At 33.4% G+C, this 23,376-nt stretch overlaps 2 protein-coding genes across 2 annotated transcripts; both read left to right on the top strand.

Annotated features, from left to right (window-relative positions):
- The first annotated feature begins 204 nt into the window (after positions 1 to 204).
- On the top strand, positions 205 to 9,097 carry LOC133335441 (uncharacterized). The gene is made up of 3 exons (XM_061543714.1): positions 205 to 237; positions 589 to 1,672; positions 8,913 to 9,097. Exons 1-3 carry the CDS (start codon positions 205 to 207, stop codon positions 9,095 to 9,097), a joined length of 1,302 nt encoding a protein of 433 aa, XP_061399698.1.
- Positions 9,098 to 17,207: 8,110 nt separating this feature from the next.
- On the top strand, positions 17,208 to 18,500 carry LOC133335440 (uncharacterized). Its single transcript, XM_061543713.1, has 2 exons — positions 17,208 to 18,246; positions 18,307 to 18,500. The coding sequence occupies exons 1-2, from the start codon at positions 17,208 to 17,210 to the stop codon at positions 18,498 to 18,500; spliced, it is 1,233 nt and encodes a 410-aa protein (XP_061399697.1).
- Positions 18,501 to 23,376: the final 4,876 nt, after the last annotated feature.

Below are 23,376 nucleotides of genomic sequence, written 5' to 3'. Positions count from 1 at the left end.
TGGAACATTTTTTTTAGGCCATAAGTAACCTAATAACTGTTCACAAATAAGATAGTGCCATATAAAGGTCCTGATCGACATAAGGACTTTTGAATGTACACAACCTGGTGGAGCGAATAAAAAGTACGGTCAGGCCGAAATTAACGACGTTTTTACTGGTTTCATAACGTTTTCGCGCCTATTGGCACTAGCTATGTTTGAGTAATGGATCCAACGAGTAGTAAAATAAATACAGAAGTAAGTAAGTGGAAGAAATTTTCCAGTCTGCCGATTGAAAACATTATACCAGCGTTTTAAAGTGCTGAAGAATGGAGTTTGTTCCTTACAAATGCATAGAGGCATTATAACCTGTACCACTGTGCGGTGTAGAATATAGAAATACCAAATTCACCTTAACATCTAATCGATGCCCATGCCAAAGGGTACATAAAATTCGACAACACCGAATATAACACCCCTTTGAACTTGTTTAATTTTCTAATTGCTTGTTCTTTTTTTCTTACTGCGTCTTGTTTTATTTTGTTTTTAATCAAACATGTAAGACGCAACATTTTTGTTTTATAAAACTGTGTCATCGAACATAACCAGATTTTAGTTAAGTCTGAAACGTCGTCTACAACGAAACAACAACCCAAAAATATGTCTCAAATACCCGACTGGATTAAGGCAGAACTGTTTGAAAATATTTTGTGTGAAACTGTGCCGGAATATAAGGAAATCAAAGAGTTTCGTGTTTATAATGCTTTGGGTCCGGGAGAAAATTATGTTGCCATTGCTTTAAAGGTGCAGATTGAAGTTCTACTTAACGATAATACCACACATACACAAAACTACTTTCTAAAAGTGGCCCACGATACTGATTTGTATAACACCCTGATGTATAAATGGAATGTCTTTAATAAGGAAACGGAAGTGTATCGCGTTTTTATACCCGACTTTGAAGAAATGTATCGTGAAGTTGGTGTGGACGTGCGTTTTGGTCCGCATTGTTATGCGCTACCTGTTGAACAGGAATATCTGTTGCTGGAGGATGTTAGCTTGCGTGGATTTAAAAATGCCAATCGTCAAAATTCTCTGGATATGGAACATTGTAAATGTGCCTTGAAAAAATTGGCCCAATGGCATGCTGCGTCTGCTGTTCGTGTTGAACGCAAAGGACCCTACAATGAAATTTACCTCAAAGGTTCCATTAATCCCGATGGAGAACCTTTGATACGTTCTATGTCAACAGCTGGCATACGAAATGTTTTAAAGGTTGCCCAAAATCTAGACAATAAAGTTATTTATTATGCAGAGTTGGAACGTTTGAGCGAGGGATTTTGTGAGTTTCTACTGCACAATGTGGAATTTGATCCGCTGGAATTTAATGTCCTCAATCATGGTGATTTTTGGTGTAATAACATGATGTTCCGATATGATGATGACATTGAGAATAAGATTCGTGATGTATATCTTGTTGATTATCAAATGGCTCGTTACGCTTCTCCCGGTGATGATATTATCTATTTTTTATTCACCTCTGTCCAGTTGGGCTTGAAGGTTGCATGTTTCGATGAACTTGTGAGATATTATTACGATCATTTAATTGATAATTTGAAATTATTGAAATACTCTAAGAAATTACCAACATTGGCTGGCCTACATAAAATGATTATGGAATCGAAGGCGTATGGTAAGTGTTCAAGGATAACATTTGAACCTAATGTAATTTTAGAAGTTTTGAGTGACATAAGCAAAGTTTGAAATGCACTTCATTACCCTTCACAAACACATGGGTATTATAATATTTAGTCCATTAAAAATAAGCAGAAACTTCGATCCGTTCGGCCGGGTCGAACTTTTTATACTCTCCGGAGAAAACAAAATACTAAACTACAGGCACTCAGGTTGTGCTAACTTCTTGAACATTCCGAAAATGATGTGTGACGTTTGAATAATATGTCTTAACGTCATATGGAGGTTAACTTGGGTCAATATTGATAACTATTGGTAGGGAGATTTGATAAATAATGTGAACCCAAGATATCAAATGACTACCAATTCGGTTGAATATCCTACCCCACATTTATATAATACCGAATATTGGCGGTACCGATATATGAGAGCTATGCCAACACGTGAACCGATATATCCCATTTTCACGAAGTAAATGTACTAACCAGTGAGCGGAGTAGTATAGTCGGACGGGGCCGACCATATGATACCCTACACAATTACCACAGAACTCTAACTTTTGCGTATTTTTATTTCGAGCCTAATCAATATTTCTTGACCGATTAGAGATCAACAGCACCCCTTCCTTACACTGACATCTTTTCCGAATATCCCAATATTCTGTACAGCCCTTCCAATTACTTGTCCAGATTCACTTCACAGTGTGTTGTGTTGTAGCCTATAGATCGACTCGAAAAAAACACAAAAAATTTAGTTTTGGGTCCATTTCATCCAAATTTTAATCTGATCATCAAAGAAAATTATAGGCGTTGTCCTTGACCATACCTGGATCCTCATGGAAAATTTCAAAGCGATTAGCGCTATATTTCCCCCCTCTTTTGTGGCAATATGTTACTAAATAATATATGAATACGTAAGCCCCTGAAAATATTTAAGTGTAACTCCCACATCCGAGTACATACGACCATATAATTGGTATCAATTTAAAGCTGAACCACTCCTTTTGGATATACTATAGACTTCATGGGTCTATGTCCTTCAGGAGTAAATATATACGCTATAGAATACAAATTTTGTAATTTTTCACACAAAAGTCAGGGTCCAGTTGACCCGCTAAAAATTGACCGATCTTTATCAAATCAGGCATGCTTATTCTTTGGACCGATCCCCTTCTCGCGATGTTTGGGCCATAATTGCGGCCTCTGGAGCGACCAGAAAAACCGACAAAAATTAAGTATTTGGTCTATTTCATCCCGTAAATATTAACCGATCTTTACCAAAAACAATAGGGGTCTTCATTGGGCAGAACCCATATTATATGCAAAATTTCGTGTAGATTGGTCCATAACTGTGGCCTGTATCATGTTTACAAATTATAATGAACAGACGGACGGACGGACACACATGTCTAGATCGACTCAGCTCGTCGAGATATGACGATCGGTATACTTAAAGGTGGGTCTAGGACCAATATTTCGCGACGTTACAAACTCTTGGGGCTGCACAAAGCTATAATACCCTGACAACATAGTTGTGTAGGGTATAATAATGTATGTGGAAATGTTCAGAACTTTATGTTATCGATTGATATCTCCATCGTAATTTTAACATGATTAAAGCGACATAGAATTCTGATTATGAATATATGTACTTACTGGGGTCCCCAACGATTATTTCGAGGTGTTGAAAACGGAATGACAAATTTAATGCACACTTTACCTTATGGTGTACACTGAAAAAAAAGCTTCATAACATAAATGAATTCTTACGTTCCATCAATGAAATTTGTCATGGATTTTGAACCAACGTAGAGGTTCATTGAATTAATGAAAAAAGTTTCATTGAGTTTCATTAATGTAAAATTAACGAAATTATTCGTTAATGAAATGAAATTTCTTCATTGATGCAGGGAAACAAATTCATTGATGCAACGAAACTTCTTTATTAATGCAATGAAACTTCTTCATTATTGCAATGAAACTTCTACATTAATAAAATTGCAAACTTTCGTTAATGAAAGGAATCTTCTTCATTAATGCAATGAAAAACGTTCATTAATGTAATGAAACTTATTCATCAATGCTGTGAAAAACATTCATTGATACAATGAACATCTTCATTAATGCAATGAAAAATATTATTTAATTCAATGAAAAAAATTCATTACAGCAATGAAAAACATTCATTAATGTAATAAAACACTTTCATGAATGCAATGATACTTCTGCATTAATAGAATGACAAACATTCATTAGTACAGTAAAATGTCTACATTAATAAAATGAAACTTCTTCATTAATGATATTATTGGAATGAAATTTTTATTTTTGTAAATAGTTTATTTTACTAATATATATATTAATTAATTTCATATATTTATTTTTTTAGTATTAGTATTTAATTATAATCTTATTAATTTCAAATTTTGAATTTGAAATTCATATATATATATATATATATATATAGGAATACAAATCAGTATTTCATTTAAAATTTTACATTTGAAATTAATATTTGATTTGATACATAACATTGTATTTAAAATACCAACTAATATTTCATTTAAAGATTTTCGTTTCAAATTAATGTAATATTATTTAATGAAATAAAATTAATAAGATAAAATGATAAAATGTTCATTTGCATTAATAGAAGGTGTTGGTATAGTTTTATATTATTTTTTTTCAGATTGATTTTGATTTCAAACTACTAAATAAACATGGTTCATGGTAAATTAAGGAATATTTTAGAAATAGTAATTTCAAATGAAAAGCTTTAGTTGGAATATTAATTTGTATATCAAATGTAATGTTTTAGTTGCATATTAATCTGAAATTAAAAATTGTGTTAATAAATATGAACTTCAATTTTAAATATAATATTTAAATTTATTGGTATTTTATATGTAATTAGATATTTTTATTAAATTAATTGAATATTAATATTAAATTTATATTCAATTAAAACAATACAATAATCATTTTTAAACATTTCGATTAAAATTGAAGTTCATATTTATTAACATAATTTTTAATTTCAGATTAATATGCAACTAAAACATTACATTTGATATACAACAACACCTTCTATTTATGCAAATGAACATTTTATCTTACCAATTGACAGCAGTTTGGAAATTTGTATTGTGGCCACTTTTTTAAAATCTCAGCTATGTTTTGAGTTCCTTCCATAAATTGCTTTATTCGGTATATTGATTAAACTCTCCACGCATTATTGAATTCCTCAGGCGTTAAATTATAATATTTGATGATTGTAATATATGCCAGAACGGATTCATCTGCAAATAGAAGGAAGATTTTTTAAAATTTTTATATATTTAACTGTTTCTTAATATATACCTTATCATCTTCTGATATATTGCCAGCTTCTGGTACTTGGAGGGATGGAAAACTTGTGTTTACCTTCGAGATCATCGGAGTGAAGAAAGTATGGTATAAGTAGTTTATTCGGATGCATTCCCATCTTCTTTTTCCAAAAATCACCTTGAGTTATATTGGTTAAATGTTGAAGTTGTCGTCCGTTTTTCATATATTTGTTGTTGGAGCAACCACCAACTTAAATTAATAAATTAATTCAAAAAGATCGGGCTCCATTGGGTTTTTTGTTAAGTTAAGCTCTGTTTTTAACTTTTTGAAGATTTGTTTACAGTTCTCGGAAAATTTGAAAATTTTCAGCGACTGTTCGCCATCTAAATTTCTGGAAAGAAAACAAAATGCGTCAACAATGGGACAATCATATTTATCAAATTTTCGTTTATACTTTCAACGTCCTTTCTTGTAAAATTAAAGTTTGATGCATTGCAGTTTGAAATTCTAAGTAATTCTTTGATATATTTTGTAACGTAAATTGGTCGTGACCGCATTCACTTTCATATTTAATATTACAATGGACATCAATCGATTCTTTTTCACATATAAAATTCCTTTGTAAATTGCTTGGAATTTCCGCGTAGCTTTCACAAAAATTTCCATTGGTTGTCAGGATGTTTTTTTCTAACATGTCTTTTAAACGTTGATGAATTAGTATAAACACTTTCACAACACATATAATTGTCGTGCGTTTTCAGAAAATGATATTCTTTTAAATGTTTAAACAGATTATCATTTTCTGCAAAATATTTAGCACAAATAAAACACTTCATATTATACTTACTTATTTTGTGTTGCTCCAAACACTTCAAAAACTTCACTTCACCAAAACACTTTTACTTTTAACGTCTGCTCGTTTCGAAGAGAAAATACCAAATGAGATCAACAGGAATTTATTTTTTTTTCTTTTCTGATATTCGTTTCTTTGTTTGTGATCAACCACCATTTAAAACTTGTTGCTCTCTTTTGATGTAACCAAAAAGGCACACATCATTATTTGCAAAAAGAAAACATAAAGTACCAAAAAACACTTCTTACCTCCCTCTATTCTAAAAAAGATCAACCACCATTCAAATGTGTTATTCTCTTTTGTTCTCAGCTCACATAATTATGAAGTACCGCTAGCGGCAAAAACAACCACGCAAGTATACACACAAATTATTGATGTTGTTGCTGCTGAGAAACTCTAGCCTGCTCAATCGTGCATCACTGCTTTATGGTTGCAGCTAAGCATCGACGTAGCCAGAGGGGGAATTGAAAATTTTTAAATTTATGTTTGCAACAACGAATTTTTTTTCATTTTGTACCACCGGGTCCCCCCAAAATAAAATTCTGTCTACGATACTGCAGCTAAGAACAAAAAAGAATAACACATTTGAATGGTTGTCGATCTTTGTTAGAATGGATGGAGGGAGGCAAGGAGTGTTTTTTCGGTTGCTACGTTATTTTTTTGTTTTGTTTTGTGCATCGATATTCTACCGGCAAAAAACTCTACGCAAGTTTTTTACATACAAATTGTTGTTGTTGTTACTATTCAAAAAGAAACCAATTATTTGCTATTTGCATTCTAATTCCAAATTGCAAAAATGTGTTTGTTTTTGGATGATAGCAACAACATCAATAATTTGTGTGTATACTTTCGTGGTTGTTTTTGCCGCTAGCGGCCCTTCATAATTATGTGAGCTGAGAACAAAAGATAACACATTTGATTGGTGTATGATCTTTGTTAGAATGGATGGAGGGAGGCAAGGAGTGTTTTTTCGGTTGCTACGTTATTTTTTTGTTTTGTGCATCGATATTCTACCGGCAAAAAACTCTACGCAAGTATACATACAAATTGTTGTCGCTGTTACTATTCAAAAAGAAACCAATTATTTGCTATTTGCATTCTAATTCCAAATTGCAAAAATGCGTTTGTTTTTTAATGCAACAACATCAATAATTTGTGTGTATACTTGCGTAGAGGTTTTTGTCGGTAGCGCCACTTCATAATTATGTGTATGCATTTTGGTTAAGGCTGAGAAAAGAGTGAGGATAGAAAAGAGGGAGGTAAGGAGTTTTTTCTGTTGATCTTTGTTAGGAAAGAGGGAGGAAAGGAGTGTTTTTTCTGTTGCTACGTTATTTTTTTTTGCAAAAAATTATGTGTTCATTTTTGGTTACAGCTAAGAATAAAAAGACGGTTAATGCTTAGCGGGAGGTAAAATGGGGATTTTCGGTTGCCACCTGTTTTTCGCCAAATTATATGAAACAAATTTGCACTTATATAAAATAATAATAATATTCTCCCTCGGCCTATGCTGGCATAGCAAGTTTATTGTTTATTGCGTATGCACATACAGCGCATCCAACATGAAAATTGGAAGAGAATAGATGATAAATATTTCTGCAACATAATTTTAGCATACAACTTTTAATGATTCCTTGATCACTGCCGGTTATTGTTACAACCGTGCTCGTTATAAACGTAGCATAACAAATAGGTACCAATTTTTTGGGACCGGAGAAAACAGCTCGCTATTTGCATACTATGTTATAACCGGGGTTCGTTATAACCAGTATAATAAATATAAAGATTAGCTACTTTTCCCAACTATGTTTTTAACATGTTTCCCCGTTTCATTAAATGAATGAAACGTTTCATTAATTTCATGAAACTGCTTCATTAAATTTGTAGCCAAAATTTAAATATAACAATTATCAAAATTTACCCTTAAATTTCATATGCTTTGGTTGCGTACTAGTTTGCAACTGGCAGAAAATTTATGTATCATTTCAAGAATTACATATTTTACTGAATTTTATACAAATAAAAAGTTTCGTAACATTAATGAAACGCATTTCATTTATTCAATGAAACCACAAATCATTGAATTTTCAAGCAACGTAAGATTTCATTGCATGAACAAAACATTCATTATATTAATGTAGCTTTTCGTTGCATCAATGAAAAAAAATCAATGAAACGGGTTCATTGATACAACGAAGCATTTTTCTTTCAGTGTAGGATAGAAACTGCGCATAGGACTATCAAAATGCCGATAAAGGAGCTGGGCCTTTATATTTATACTACACCCAAATATCGACATGTATTTTAAATTTTTTGTAGGAAAACCTATTGAAGGTATCGTGGGTAACGTTATAAGGAGGACAACCCTAAACATAGACAAATATAGATTTTTTGTTAGGTGGAATGGGCAAATATACATTTTTGTTAGGTCGATTTCCTATCAAAGTAAAAACCAAAATATCAAATATGTGCCAATTCGTTTGCAAAACGTAAAAAAATCTCTAGTGGAAGTCACACATGTCTTATCCTACAAAGTAGACCAATATTATTTTCGGTAGGGGGTTTCACTACTCGATGAGAATCCAACTATTAAATGGCCTCATGTTTTGTTATAGAAGATTTCCATTTGTATTATTTACTTTGTTTTTGTGTCCCACACAACTATGTTGTAAGGATATTATAGCTTTGTGCAGCCCCGTCCGTCTATCTATTATAATTTGTAAACTCGATACAGGCCACTGTTATGGACCAATCTTCACGAAATTTTGCATGTATGATGGGTTCTGGCCAATGAAGACCAATATTGGGTCGGTTAATATTTAGGGGATGAAATTGTCCAAAATATTTCATTTTTGTCGGTTTTTCTGGTCGTAATTATGGCCCAAACATCGCGAATTTTTACATGGAGAAGGGGATCGGGACAAAGAATAAGCATGTTTGTTTTGATAAAGATCTGTAAATATTTAGCGTGTCAAATATAACCTGACTTTTGTGTAAAAAATTACAAAATTTGGTTGACTCCGCTCACTGGTTTACTAATTAATTCCAAAATTTCTTTTCAGGCACATTTGCTGCATTCAATATTATGCCCACAGCATTAGCCGATCCGGTGGATTCAGCAACACTGGACAATCTGGTAAATGACTCTGAACATAATGCTCAGGTTTATCAGCAGGAACGTGTAAAACAACATTTGGAGTTGGTACTGCCATGGATGTACTATAAAGGATTTTTGGATTGCAATTAATTACACTCATTACATCATTGTACTTTTTAAGAACTTAGTTTTGTTATTATTATTATTATTTTGAGTATTATTGTATAGTATAGTTTTATTCGGTGTGATGTTCGTATATGTTAAAACTCATTCTTTTGTCACAATTCTCATAGTCTTATCAATAAAATATTTTATTTAATAATTGGAAAAATGTTCAACTATTTTTTGTCTATAAATAAATACGTATTACTTAATAATTGATTTGTTATTGTGGTTGAACTAAAGATAACTTCATGTGAGTGCATTGTGCGGTATGTAATTACGTTCCAACAGCTTTACAAGAGATTAGATAACGTATTAATTTTGAAGTAATATAATTGTAATATTTAATTATACTAAACTTGTATGAAAAGAATTACACCAAGTAGGGTATGTGTAAGAGTTGCTTTTAGGTTTCAAATTATATATGGGAACAATTTTGAAATTGAAATTTTGGGTGAGGGTCATTCTTGGTCCAAAGGTTAGAGATAAGGCTGGTTTTTGGAAATTCATACCAGAACGGCACGAAAAATAGTAAAAAGTACTAAATGTGGTATTTGGCGAACCGGTAGAACTAGAACTCATACATTTGAAATGAGTGTCACTCGCTCGAATGTAGAATTGATTAGCAAAAGGGTTTTTTGGACAATCGAACTATAAGTATCCGAAAAGTACTAAAATGTTCTAAAGTTGCTAAAACTTCGTTGCATGTGAACAGATAGAGGTAAAAACTTGAAATTTTGAATGTGAATTAAGGTTGAAAAGTAGAGTCGATATAAGGAGGTTGATTTGAAAGCGTGTACTCATGTATACGAAAATTACTAAATTTGTTAGAATTAGAATTTGGAGTAATGGATGAATCTAGAATTCTGAAATTTAAAACCTGTGAGCGGAACAGTATAGTCGGATGGGGCCGACCATATGATACCCTACCAACTTCCATGAAAATCTAACTTTCTGTGGTTCTACATTCTGAGCTAGAGACTAAAAACTATTACTAATAGGCCTTCTAATTACTTGTCTAAATTCCCGTCACCGTGGGTTGTGTTGGGATCGATCGACCCTAAAAAAAAAACACAAAACAATTAAGTTTTCGGTCCTCTCCATCCAAAATTATTATCTGATCATCACCGAATTTCAAAGCGATCAGCCCTGTATTTCAGCCCTCTAGTGTGGTAATGGGTTTTTAAATAATATATGAATACGTAAGCACCTGTACATATTTAAGTGGAACTCCCGACAATATAATTGGTATCAATTTAAGGGTCAACCACTTATATTGGATATACTATCAACTTCCGGTGTCTATGTCCTTGAGGGGTAAATATATACGCTAGAGAATACAAATTTTGTCATTTCCACACAAAACTAAGGGTCCATTTGGCCAGCTAAATATTCACTGATCTTTATCAAAACATGCATGCTTATTCGTTAGCCCGATCCCCTTCTCCATCTAAAAAATTCGCGATGTTTGAGCCATAATTAAGGCTTGTGGAGCGACCAGAAAATCAGGCAAAAATAAAGTTTTTGGTCCATTTCATCCCCTAATGAATACGCCTATTAATTACAATAGGGGTATTCATTGGACAGAATCCATCCTACATGCAAAATTTCGTGAAGATTGGTCCATAACTGTGGCCTGTATCGTGTTAACAAATTATAATGGACAGACGGACACACGGACGGAAGGACATGTCTATATCTACTCAGCTCGTCGAGATATGATGATTGGTATACTTAGGACCAATATTTCGCGGCGTTACAAACTCTTGGGCTGCACAAAGATATAATACCCTGACAACATAGTTGTGTATTACCGTCATAGCGAAGAATTTGGATATGTACGTAGTTTTGGAAATTTTTTACTTATGTGTACGAAATGTACTAAATCTTACTATAATTGGTACAGTTTTAATTTTGGTGAACTGATAGAGCTGAAAGACTGAAATTTGGAAATAAGATTACTGCTGGAGTGTAGGATTTGGGTATGGATGTAGTATTGAAATTTGGAATTAAAATTACTGTCGGAGTCTAGGATGGGTGTATGGATGTAGTTTTAGAAATTTGTACTTATGGGTACTAAATGGTACTACATTTGATACGTTTTGGATTTTGGTTAACAGACAGAGCTGGAATCCTGAAATTTGGAATAAAGATTACTGTTAGACTGTAGAATTGAAGTATGTAAATAGTTTTGGAAGTTCGTACTTGTGCGTGTTAAATGGTACTAAATTTGGTACAAATTTTGGTGAACGAATAGAACTGGAATCCTAAAATTTGTAGTCACGATCACTGTAGGGGTTTTGGATTAAGGTATATAGGAAGTTTTGGAAATTTCTACCAATGTTTACTAAATGATACTTAAATTTGATACAATTTGGACTTGGGGAACCAATCAGGCTGGAATCATGGAATGTTGAAATATGATTTCCATTGGGTTGGAGAGTTCGGTACTTTTTTCAAATTTGGACTTGGGTGAACCAGTAAAGCTCGAAATATGAAACTTGGAATTTTTTGGAAATAAGTACTACATGAGTACGAAACGTAATAAATGGCACCATATTTAGTATGGAGCTAAATTTCTGCTGCGGGAGTATTGAGATATGGAGGTAATTTTGTAGTATAAGAGAATTATACCTTTATTCTCTTATACTACAAAATTACCTCCATACTCAACATACTCAAATTTTAATTATGTTCGATACTGGAGTGTATGTTGATTAGCTCTTCCGAAATATGTAGTTTTCTGTGAAAATAACATAATATTTTAACACATAGTTCCCACATTCGCTGGCAAAGTAGCGGGCATATGCTAGTGAATTATGTGTAGTATTAATATATACTACACATACTTCCATGTCACAAGTCATTTTAGACTAAATTCTGTAAAATCAACTGGCAAACGGACAAACGATAGGTTTTTAGTACACAATTTACGAGAAGTACGTCGAAAATTTATCTGAACCCTTTACCCCCAAATTTCAATAGCATTCAGGGTTGGGAAGCCTTTCAAACTGAGATGCAGTTGATTTTACTACCAATGTTGTTGCAGTTGATTTTACTTCTGTATATATTATTCCTGCTCAATCTGAGTTTGCTTCTTTGTTCAGGTTCACAAAGCCTGAGTGGGTTTCGAGTAATATGGAGAAGGAAAGAAGATGGGCCAACAGAATTGTTTCAGATTTACATATAGGTCCCATATATATTTTTGTCATTGTAAATGGTGCACCCGATATACATGAAAGTTTTATAGCGCACTAAATTCGGTTCAGATTTAGATATAGTTAATATGTATAATTTCGAAATTTTTTAGATTTAAATGGAATAATAAGGCCATAATTGACAAGTTATAACAAATCATTTATACCCTCCACCATGGGGTTAACATTCAAAATACCAGACATCGATGGAGACCTTTATACGATGGCAATGTCACGCAAATCTTTGCCAGGAGAAAACGACATACACTTCGGTTGAATATGAACACGCTGAAAATGACGCCTGACCTTTTTATGAGGACTGGTGGAAGGTATAGATTTAAGAATGTTCTGTGAAGAACATGTTTATAAACCAAGATCCCGGTATGGCGGGACAACCTAAATATTATGCAGGGATTAATCGTGTTCAATCGAATGTGAACATTTTGCTCAACGTTTTCTTCATTTGAAAATAAAGGGGGTCATACAGTGAACAAAGTATATTCCATAAGTACATTATATCTGGGGGCAAGAATAGTATTCATAAATAAACACTCTCTTAAGATATTCAATTCGCAGTATTTTTTGAGCAGTAATAATCTGAACTATTGTCAAAGTGGCCCGTTGCATTTGTTTAAAATCTAGACAATAATTAAAATATTTCAGAAGAATTTACTGTTCTGAAGTGAAAACTATTAAAATTATTTCTTAACGTTCGCTGATGTTATTTTTTTAAATGGAATGTAGTTGTAAATTATGGGATCATGTTCTAGTTTATTCTAAAATTCGTTTGTTATCTCAGTGATAGTTATTTAGAACAATAGAATTGTATTTTATTTAAATCGATGACTTTGAAGAATGTATTGTAGTTTTTAACAAAGTATTTTATTCATAAATATATATTTTATCCCCTTCAATGTAGTAAATATAATTGTATGTGGTTTTGCTAAGCTCCTCTTACAGTGTCGATAACGAAGATAGACCGTAAAGCGTTCTAGGAAAATAGCTGTCAAAAATTCAAAATTTCTCATTTTCAGTTATATGCAAATTATACAGTTATTAAACATAGTTATTATAATTACAGTTATTAAGCAATCAAAATAAAAATATAATGTATTTATGTCATCATATTTTTAATTTATGTTACCTCTTTGACAAGATATGTAAATTTTAGTTGATTAAAAAAAATCTTAAAATATGTTTCTCAAAATTAAATACAAAATATATATTATTAGATTATTATAGGTTTACAAATTGGATTTGCTATACTACTTATTTTAGCAGCAGTTGAAAAGACACGCGATTTCTTTTTCTTACAGCTTTTAATAACGCGTGAAATGTTCGTATATTTGTATTTTAATCTTGCGTGTTATCTAGAGGAATATTGATGAAGCAGATATAATTATTTGTATACCCTTCACCACACTGTGGTACAGGGTATTATGTCTTTGTGCATATGTTTGTAACAGGCAAAAGGAAACGAGATAGACACATGGTTCCTTTTGAGAATAAGTATAGAATCACTTTTTAAGTCGATTTATGCATGTCCGTCCGTCTGTCTGTCTATCCATGTTAAATTGTAAATAAAGTAAAGGTCGGATTTATGATCCGAATTGGATGAAATTTGGCATAGGTCACTTATTTAGCCCAAGGACGAACCCTATTGAAATTGGGAAAAATCGGTTCAGATTTAGATATAGCTCCTATATATATTTCCGTCCGATTAAATGTAAATGATGCACCAAAGTCCCTATATATCTTTCGATTTGCACGAAATTTGAATTGAGTCTGGATTGATGTGTGTAAAATTTCTTGAAAATCGGTTCACATTTAGATATAGCCCGAAGTCCATATATATCTTTCGACTTGGACGAAATTTGGTATAGCGCACTGCAATAGCCATAGTTACTTTTTGATTCAATTTATGAATTTATTATCCGAACTAGATGAAATTTGGCACAGCTCATTCTTTAGGGTCAAAGGCGAACACTACTAAAATTAGTGGACAAAGACCCCACGTTAGTTTGATTGACCACACGTCAACCTGATTGATAGCGCACCGAATGGTTTAAATCGGTACAGATTTTGATTAGTTTCCATTTATATTTTCGTCTGATTTCATCTAGGTTGAGCACCAAATAACCAACGTTTCTGGATTCTAGACTTATGTGTTTTTTATAATATAGCTCCCATATATATTTTCGTCCGATTTAATGTAAATGGTGTAACAAAGTCTCTATATATCTTTCGATTTGCACGAAATTCGAATTGAGTCTGGAATGATGTGTGTAAAATTTCTTGGAAATCGGTTCAGATTTAGATATAGCCCGATGTCCATATATATCTTTCGACTTGGACGAAATTTGGTATTGCGCACTGAACTAAGTCTAGAATATTTTCTCCCGATTTAATTTTAATTTTGCACGAAATTTGGCTAGCGTACTGAATTGAGTCTAGAATGGTGTGTGCAAAGTTTCTTGAACATTGTCCAATTTTAATTATCTTTACCAATTATCTTTACCAGGGCTACGGAGCTGATGAATTTGCAACCCAAACCAATTTTTCACGTTGCACTGTATACATGAACTGTACTGCACTGTATACATGAAATCTTTCGTATATATATATATATATATATATATATATATATATATAGATAGATATATATATATATATATATATATTAGGGCGGGCCAATTAGTATGGAGCCGGAAAATTCGATTAAATCCAGCCCCTAGGATGATTCTATGGACAATTCTAAGCAACTTTGGAGAAGGAACCATAGGTCTATATTGATTTTCGAGTCTCTCCCTTTTCAAAAAATGATTTTTTCCCTATAACATCATTTTGATTCAAAATTCGATTTTTTATTAATCGTTATATTACCTTTTTTATGTGTATATGAGGGATTTTTGGGTCGAGAAATTCATTTCTAATCTTTATTTTTATCTATGACCAACGCCAGAGGGCGCTTCATAAATATTTTAACTATTTTTCGTCTATTTTCTGGGAATTATCGAATTTTTTTGGATTAAATCGAATTTTTCGGCTCCATACAAATTGGGCGCCATTATAATGATCAATTTTACCAAAAGTCGGTTTTATTGTCGATTAATTGTATTATATTAATTAATTGTAAATACATCAAATTGAGGGGGTACAGTTATATTAGGATTGCAAACGTTGACCGATGTACTCTATTTGCATTTCAGTTCTGTCCTAAATATTGCGTTATATATAGTGATTTTAACTAAACATGGCCCGATCTAGTTCAGGCGGATATTACTAAATCGACATAGAATTTTATTTCGATCCGAAATATATATATATATACTTTATGGAGTCCCCGATGGATCGTTCGATGTGTTGCAAACCGAATCACAAATTTAATATACATTCCACCTTATGTTGGAAGGAGAATTGAATGTTATTTGCAGCGAAATAATACGATCAACATTATCTTCTGCCTATCATGGATAGCATAATAAGTTCATTTTTTAAGCATGCTCTCGTTGTCCCCTGTCGCTTGCACAATAAATCGATATCTCCAAAAGTTTTTTTTTAATTTTTACTTGGAATTTTAAAGAGATTTTTGATCTGTTCCCGTACTCCAAGAATCTACTAGTTTTTACTACGATAACAATTTTTTGTTTATGATATCGAAGAAAATAGTAAAAATTAGTAGATTCTTGCAGTACGGGATTTATTGAGAAGTTATAGGTTCAAATTTGATAAAAATATAGATTTTTTGAAACAGAGTATAGTGCCCCTTTAAGTCTTTCGGCATTCGTTTGACATGCAATACCCATAGTTACTTTTTGATTCAATTTATGAATTTATTATCCGAACTAGATGAAATTTGGCACAGGGTCAAAGGCGAACACTATTAAAATTGGTGCTCAAAGACCCCACGTTAGTTTGATTGACCACACGTCAACCTGATTGATAGGGCACCGAATTGTTTAAATCGGTACAGATTTTGATTAGTTTCCATTTATATTTTCGTCTGATTTCATCTAGGTTGAGCAACAAATAACCAACGTTTCTGGATTCTAGACTTATGTGTTTTAATTTTTTTTCCAATTTTTTCGGAGTTTCATATGTCCAGATTTATATATATATAGCTCTCCTATATCATTTTGGCAGATTTCATGAAATTGGTACACCAAAGACATAATCTCTGTACTATTGACATGAAATTCAGCATAGAGATGTTCTCTATTACGTGTAAGTATTAATAGAAGTCAAAATCGTTTGTCAAAAAGCATGGTTTAAATCGGTGTACATATTACTATACATTACAAGAAGCACATAAGGAGCACCTCTTGTAAAGTGTGATTTTTTAGCTATTATATTATATGAGTTCGGTAAATTTTTTCTCTTTCCGGATCCGTCAATTGGCCTTCCGACTATTTTTTGTGGGGCTATGTTAAAGCTCATGTCTGTACAAATAATCCTACTTCAGTTGACGCATTGGATGATAACTTTGCATGAACTAATTATCAAACGATAAGTTATATGGACCATCGATTTTAGAATCCATATAACTAATTGTTATATTCATTTTCTATAGCTCTCAAAGATAAACTTTTATAAAGCCGAAATGTTATTTTATGAATTTCGTCTTTTCGATTCTATCTGAATAATCGTACTCAACCAAGAAATACACCCACCTAATACATGTAGCATATACCTCCATCATTCCCACAATTGCATTTCATATAGAGTGGATTGTCTCATATATCCCTATGCCTATCAATATGAAACACTCTAAACACACACAAACTACTATATTCACAATTTCACTGCAAGGCAGCTGCATTCAGTCAATGTACGACTCTGTAACGCGCTGGGTGCATTAACTCGTCAAATCAAAAATCGAAATAATAAAAAAATATATAACAATGTCTAAGGAAATTGTAATTCCATCATGGATTACAAGTGAAAAATTCGTAAAGCTTCTTTCGAAAACAATAACGGATTTCAAGGGAATTAAAAATTTCAAAGTATGTCCAGCATTGGCACCTGGTGAAAATTATGCCACCGTTATGCTCAAAGTCCATATTGATTGTCTTTTAACAACGGGAACTGTGGAGAAGTTCACATTGATGCTGAAAGTTCCACACGACAACGATTTGTACCGCAATGAAATGATTAAATGGCATATGTTCCCAACGGAGGCGGAAATGTATCGACGTATAGTACCGGGATTTGAAGAACTTTATCGTTCCAAAGGGATGAATATTCGATTTGGTGCTACGGCATATGAGTTGCCTACAGTCACAGAGGAATATATTCTCTTAGAAGATCTCGGCCGTAGAGGTTTTCGAAATGTAAAACGTCAAGATTGTCTCGATATGAATCACTGTAAAGGAGTTCTAAGGAAACTGGCTCAATTCCATGCTGCCTCAGCAGTTTGGGTTGAAAAGAAGGGCAAATTTTCTGATCGCCATTCTAGGGGAATTGTTCATGAAGAAGGTAAAGTCCTATTGGGTAGTATGTTTACCAGTGGTCTACAACATTTACTTAAGACCACAAAGAATATGAAGAGCTGTGATAAGTTTTATCCTGAACTTGAGAAATATGCCGATAAATTTATGGAAGAAGTATTTAAACAAACCATTAGAGATGATAATACCTTTAATGTTCTCAATCATGGTGATTGTTGGTCCAACAATATAATGTTTCAATATGACGTCAAGGGTGAACTGAAAGAAACCTATTTTGTGGATTTACAGTTGCCCAGTTATGGTACCCCAGCTCAGGATCTATTATATTTTATATTATCCTCAGCTAAATTGGATTTGAAAATTCAACATTTCGATGAAATGATTCATTATTATCACAAACATTTAATAGAGAATTTAACATTTCTGGGTTATACGAAGTCGTTGCCATATTTACGGGATATACATCAAATGATTTTGAAGGGGAGTATTTGGGGTATGCGTAATAGAATAAAAATATATATTTTTTAAATTAAAATTTCCTTTCCCTTTTCAGCCATGATCACCGTACTTATTACCATGGCAGCTGTCTTGTGTGATACCAGCGATTCTGCCACAGTGGATAATTTTGTCAGCGATTCCGCGGACAGTCAACAATTTAAAGAGTTGCTTTTTAGCAATGAACGTTTTAAGGCCCATTGGGAAGTAGTCCTACCCTGGCTATACTATAGAGGTGCTCTAGAGATTTAAGATAATCGCAATTCATTTTACATGCAACTACTTACTTGTAATGCAATCAACGCGCCCATAAAGGTGTCACTCGAAACTGAATGATATCGCCCATTGAATTTATAACACCTAATAAATTAATTGCTGTAAGAATAAACATTATTGTTGTAGTTGTTGTCACTGTCAATAAAGTGACTGGGAATCTTTGTAAGATGTGGAATATTTTAAAGTTGCTTCTATTATATGAATAATAAATAATAAAAAATTCGTATAATATACAGGTTATCCATTTCGAGGTTTCATAAATAAAACAAAAATATACTATTTTTCGCCCTCACAACTATGTTGTAAAGTCATTATAGCTTTGTGTGGCCCCACGAGTTTATACCGCCGTGAAATATTGATCCTAAACCCACCTTTTAATATACCGATCACGACATTTTACACAGACAAAGGGGTCTGACCATAACTGTTTGTTGAAGATCACTCAATATTTAGCGGGTCAAATGAATCTAGACGTTTGTGCGAAAAATGACAAAATTGTTATTCTATTGCTTATATATTTACTCCCGAAGGACATAAACCCGAGAAGTTGATAGTATATGCAAGAGGAGTGATTTACCATAAAATTAAAACTAATTTTATTGTTATATCTACTCGCATGTTGGAAGCGTCTACGTGTTCTAATAGTGTTTAGTATTACCATTACCACATTAGAGGGTATAAATTTCTAGCTGAGGCTAGGAAATTATGCTATTAGCGGGTCAAATGGGCCAACACATTTTTTTGTGTAAATTTTACTCCGGAAAACATGATTCGTAAAAGATGCCACAGAGGAGCTGTTGACCTCTAATATCGCAAAGGATTGCCCAGCTACCTCCAGATTTTCGGTATTTTGAGGAGCTTGGGTGCTTGGTATGAAATCTCCCTAATAAAAAACATCAATATCGGTCCACTTGATGGGTTAACCCCTATACAAAGGTACCTCCTAAATATGTGGATCATGAGAAATTTTAAGAAGGATTTCGACCGAATTGACTGTAATTTGGTATGTCGGGTTATAATTGAGTACCAAATCCACCCACCATTCCTATTTGGTAACAAATCTTCATATTAAGAACTCCCTTTTGGAGGTAGTCCCCATATAAACCCTTTTTATACCCTCCGAATTCGGAAGTACTTTGGCTCCGTCCGATTTTTCTACTTTCCTTACTAGTTTTATTGATGAGTTGTAGTAAAAAGAAGCCATTGGATGCAAAGTTAGGGCTGTACGGCGGGTGACCTATCAATTCCACCTTTTAAATGGCGTTGGTTTGGTCCGCTGTGCACTGTTCTTATGGTGCCCAATATTATTCGATTTTGAAAGAGTGGCCACGTGAGCAGTTTTGTCGAAGAAACGTCAACTATTTTCTTCGAAGTGCTTCTTTTATGAGCAGCTTTCATTGAATTTAGCACGTCTTCGAATTAATTACTTTTTTTAACGAGTACAAATCTCCATAGGTTTGGCTGTGTCGAATTGTTATTGAGTACACTTTTCAAACACAATTCACTGTATATTTAGGTTGCCTAGAAAATCTACCTGCAGAAAAATAAGAATATTGGTCTAGAGTTTCCTGTAGTCTCTATATAACCATACTGTGCGCAATTTGGTACATTCAGGGTTTGAAGAACATGTTCCAATCGAATGCGCAGTAATTTTGTATTTTTGAACTCAGGGGGAAATAACCTACTCAGAGGTACATAGATTTTGAAGATTCAAAACGTTTTAAAAATGGGGTGTAATTTTGGATAGAAAATGTCCCTACTGAAAATTATTGATTTAAATGTTTTTCCGCTTAGTAATAAAATGTTTCGATCATACTTGGCGTCATTCCGAAAATATTTTATCTCATCCATATATTTAAGTAATGGCTATTTCAATTATGCACATGTAGACGGCGTTGAGTACATAAATATAAGCATTTCATATGTAATTCCTTCTTCCAATAGATGTCGATAACAATAATATAGATTATACAGACTGAAGACGATAGTAGTTGTCAACAGAATATATAAACGTTTCGGCCTTGGTGTTTTCTATAGATATCGAACCTTTATCGAGGACCTTTAAAATACGAAATAAGTAAAAACGCCATTAAATTCGGCCGCATATACCCTGTTTTTTACCCTGAGGCTTAGAATAGATTGACCTATTATTTGCTAATTTCTCTTCATGAAACATGCGGGACTTTTTATACCCTTCACCACACTGTGGTACAGGGTATTATGTCTTTGTGCATATGTTTGTAACAGGCAAAAGGAAACGAGATAGACACATGGTTCCTTTTGAGAATATGCATAGAATCACTTTCTGAGTCGATTTATGCATGTCCGTCCGTCCGTCCGTCCGTCTGTCTGTCGATGTAAAATTGTAAACAAAGTACAGGTCGCATTTATAATCCGAATTGGATGAAATTTAGCACAGGTCACTTATTTGGCCCAAGGACGAACCCTATTGAAATTGGGAAAAAATCGGTTCAGATTTAGATATAGCTCCCATATATATATTTAACCGATTTAATGGAAACGGTCCCTATATATGTTTCGATTTGCACGAAATTTGGTACAGCCTAATCATTAAGGTCTAGAATGATGTCTGCCAAGTTTCGTAAAAATCGGTCCAGATTTAGATATAGGTCCCATATATAGTTTCGTCCGATTTCATCTAAATGGTGCCCCCAAAGTCCCTATATATCTTGCGATTTGCACGAAATTTGGCATAACGTACTGAATTCAGTCTAGAGTGATGTCCGCCAAGTTTCGAGAAAATCGGTCCAGATTCAGATATAGCTCCCATATATAGCTTCGTCCGATTTCATACAAATGGTGCCCCAAAGTCCCTATATGTCTTCCGATTTGCACGGAATTTGGTATAACGTACTGAATTGAGCCTAGAATGATGTCTGTCCAGTTTCGTTCAAATCGGTCCAAATAAAGATATAGCTCCCATATATAGTTTCGTCCGATTTCATGTAAATGGTGCACCAAAGTACCTATATATTCTTCGAATTTCACGAAATTTGGTATAACGTACTGAATTGAGCCTAGAATGATATCTGCCAAGTTTCATGAAAATCGGTCCTGTTTTAGATATAGCTCCCATATATAGTTTTGTCCGATTTCATGTCAATGGTGCCCCAAAGTCCCTATATTTCTTCCGATTTGCACGAAATTTGGCATAACGTACTGAATTGAGCCTAGAATGATATCTGCCAAGTTTCATGAAAATCGGTCCTGTTTTAGATATAGCTCCCATATATAGTTTCGTCCGATTTCATGTAAATGGTGCCCCAAAGTTCCTATATATCTTTCGATTTGCACGAAATTTGGTACAGCCTAATCATTTGGGTCTATGATGATGTCTGCCAAGTTTCGTGAAAATCGGCCCAGATTTAGATATAGCTCCCATATATAGTTTCGTCCGATTTCTTGTAAATGGTGCACCACATATATCTTGCGATTTGCACGAAATTTGGCATAACGTACTGAATTGAGTCTAGAATGATGTTTGCCAAGTTTCGTGAAAATAGGTCAAGATTTAGATATAGCTCCCATATATAGTGTCGTCCGATTTCATGTAAATGGTGCCCCAAAGTCTCTATATTTCTTTCGATTTGCACGAAATTTGGTACAGCCTAATCATTTAGGTCTAGAATGATGTCTGCCAAGTTTTGTGAAAATCGGTCCAGATGTAGATATAGCTCCCATGTATAGTTTCGTCCGATTTCATGTAAATGGTGCCCCAAAGTCCCTATATATCCTTCGGTTTGCACGAAATTTAGCATAACGTACTGAATTGTGCCTAGAGTGATGTCTGCCAAGTTTCGAGTAAATCGGTCCAGATTTCTATATAGCTCCCACATATAGTTTCGTCCGATTTCATGTAAATGGTGCACCAAAATCGCTATATATCTTTCGTTTTGCATGAAATTTGGCATAACGTACTGAATTGAGCCTAGAGTGATATCTGCCTTGTTTCGTGAAAATCGGTCCAGATTTAGATATAGCTCCCTTTTATTATAGATTGATTTTAAGTAATTGACGCACCAAGGAACCAATAGGAACAAAACGTTCTGAAATTAGTATAACCTAACCTGTGACAAGTTTGTTTGAAATCGCTTAATATTTGGATAGAGCTTCCATATATATTTTCGCCCGATTTCAAGTAAGTTGGGCATCAAATTCCTCATGTTAATCAGATTGACATCAAATTGTGCACAACGTACAAAATTGAGCATAGAATTACGTAGTTGCGTTTTCTAGAAGTACAGACATAGCCCAACGGATGACTTATTTATATTTGTTTGAAGTCGATTAACATACTTTATGGATAGATCTAGGTAGATTCACATTTAGATAAATATCACATATTTTTTTTTCATCCAATTACATGTTAATAGTCCTGTTTAATATACCCATAGTGGTGAAGGGTATCATATAGTCGGCCCCGTCCGACTTTACTACTTTCCTTACTGGTTTAGCTTATAATTGTGTAAAATTTTTTATTGGCTGGAACCTGCATATTTCTTACCATATAAATAAAATAAAAAAATTCTCAATAGACAAATTCCGTAAAACTAATTTTCTGTATCATTTTTGCAAACTTCAAATTGTGTGAGAAACTTACATTGTTAAAAAATTATTACGTCTGGCACGTATACGCATACCAATGACAGTTGCATTCAATTTAATTGACATTTTTTAGACTGTTACTAAATCCATATAATTACTCGGATACAACTACAATTACAATAATAACAACAACAACAGCGAGAATTTATTAAAATGAAATCATTTTTGATGAGTAGATGCCATTGTTTGTTTATGAATAAATAAAATACAGTGGCACAGTGGTTAC

The sequence above is a fragment of the Musca vetustissima genome, unplaced genomic scaffold, assembly GCF_032173495.1.
Source record: "Musca vetustissima isolate MV318-11 ecotype Yass unplaced genomic scaffold, APGP_CSIRO_Mvet_v1 utg76473, whole genome shotgun sequence".
Lineage (NCBI taxonomy): Eukaryota > Metazoa > Arthropoda > Insecta > Diptera > Muscidae > Musca > Musca vetustissima.
This window is presented reverse-complemented; position numbering and strand designations above follow the sequence as displayed.

What these genes read in the sequence shown, in the direction of transcription:
- LOC133335441 (XM_061543714.1), top strand. Translation starts at nt 205, where the DNA reads ATGGATCCAACGAGTAGTAAAATAAATACAGAA. An exon ending in GTAGTAAAATAAATACAGAA is followed by an intron (nt 238 to 588) that starts GTAAGTAAGTGG and finishes GAACATAACCAG; the next exon opens with ATTTTAGTTAAGTCTGAAAC. An exon ending in TATGGAATCGAAGGCGTATG is followed by an intron (nt 1,673 to 8,912) that starts GTAAGTGTTCAA and finishes ATTTCTTTTCAG; the next exon opens with GCACATTTGCTGCATTCAAT.
- LOC133335440 (XM_061543713.1), top strand. Translation starts at nt 17,208, where the DNA reads ATGTCTAAGGAAATTGTAATTCCATCATGGATTACAAGTGAAAAATTC. An exon ending in TTTGAAGGGGAGTATTTGGG is followed by an intron (nt 18,247 to 18,306) that starts GTATGCGTAATA and finishes TTCCCTTTTCAG; the next exon opens with CCATGATCACCGTACTTATT.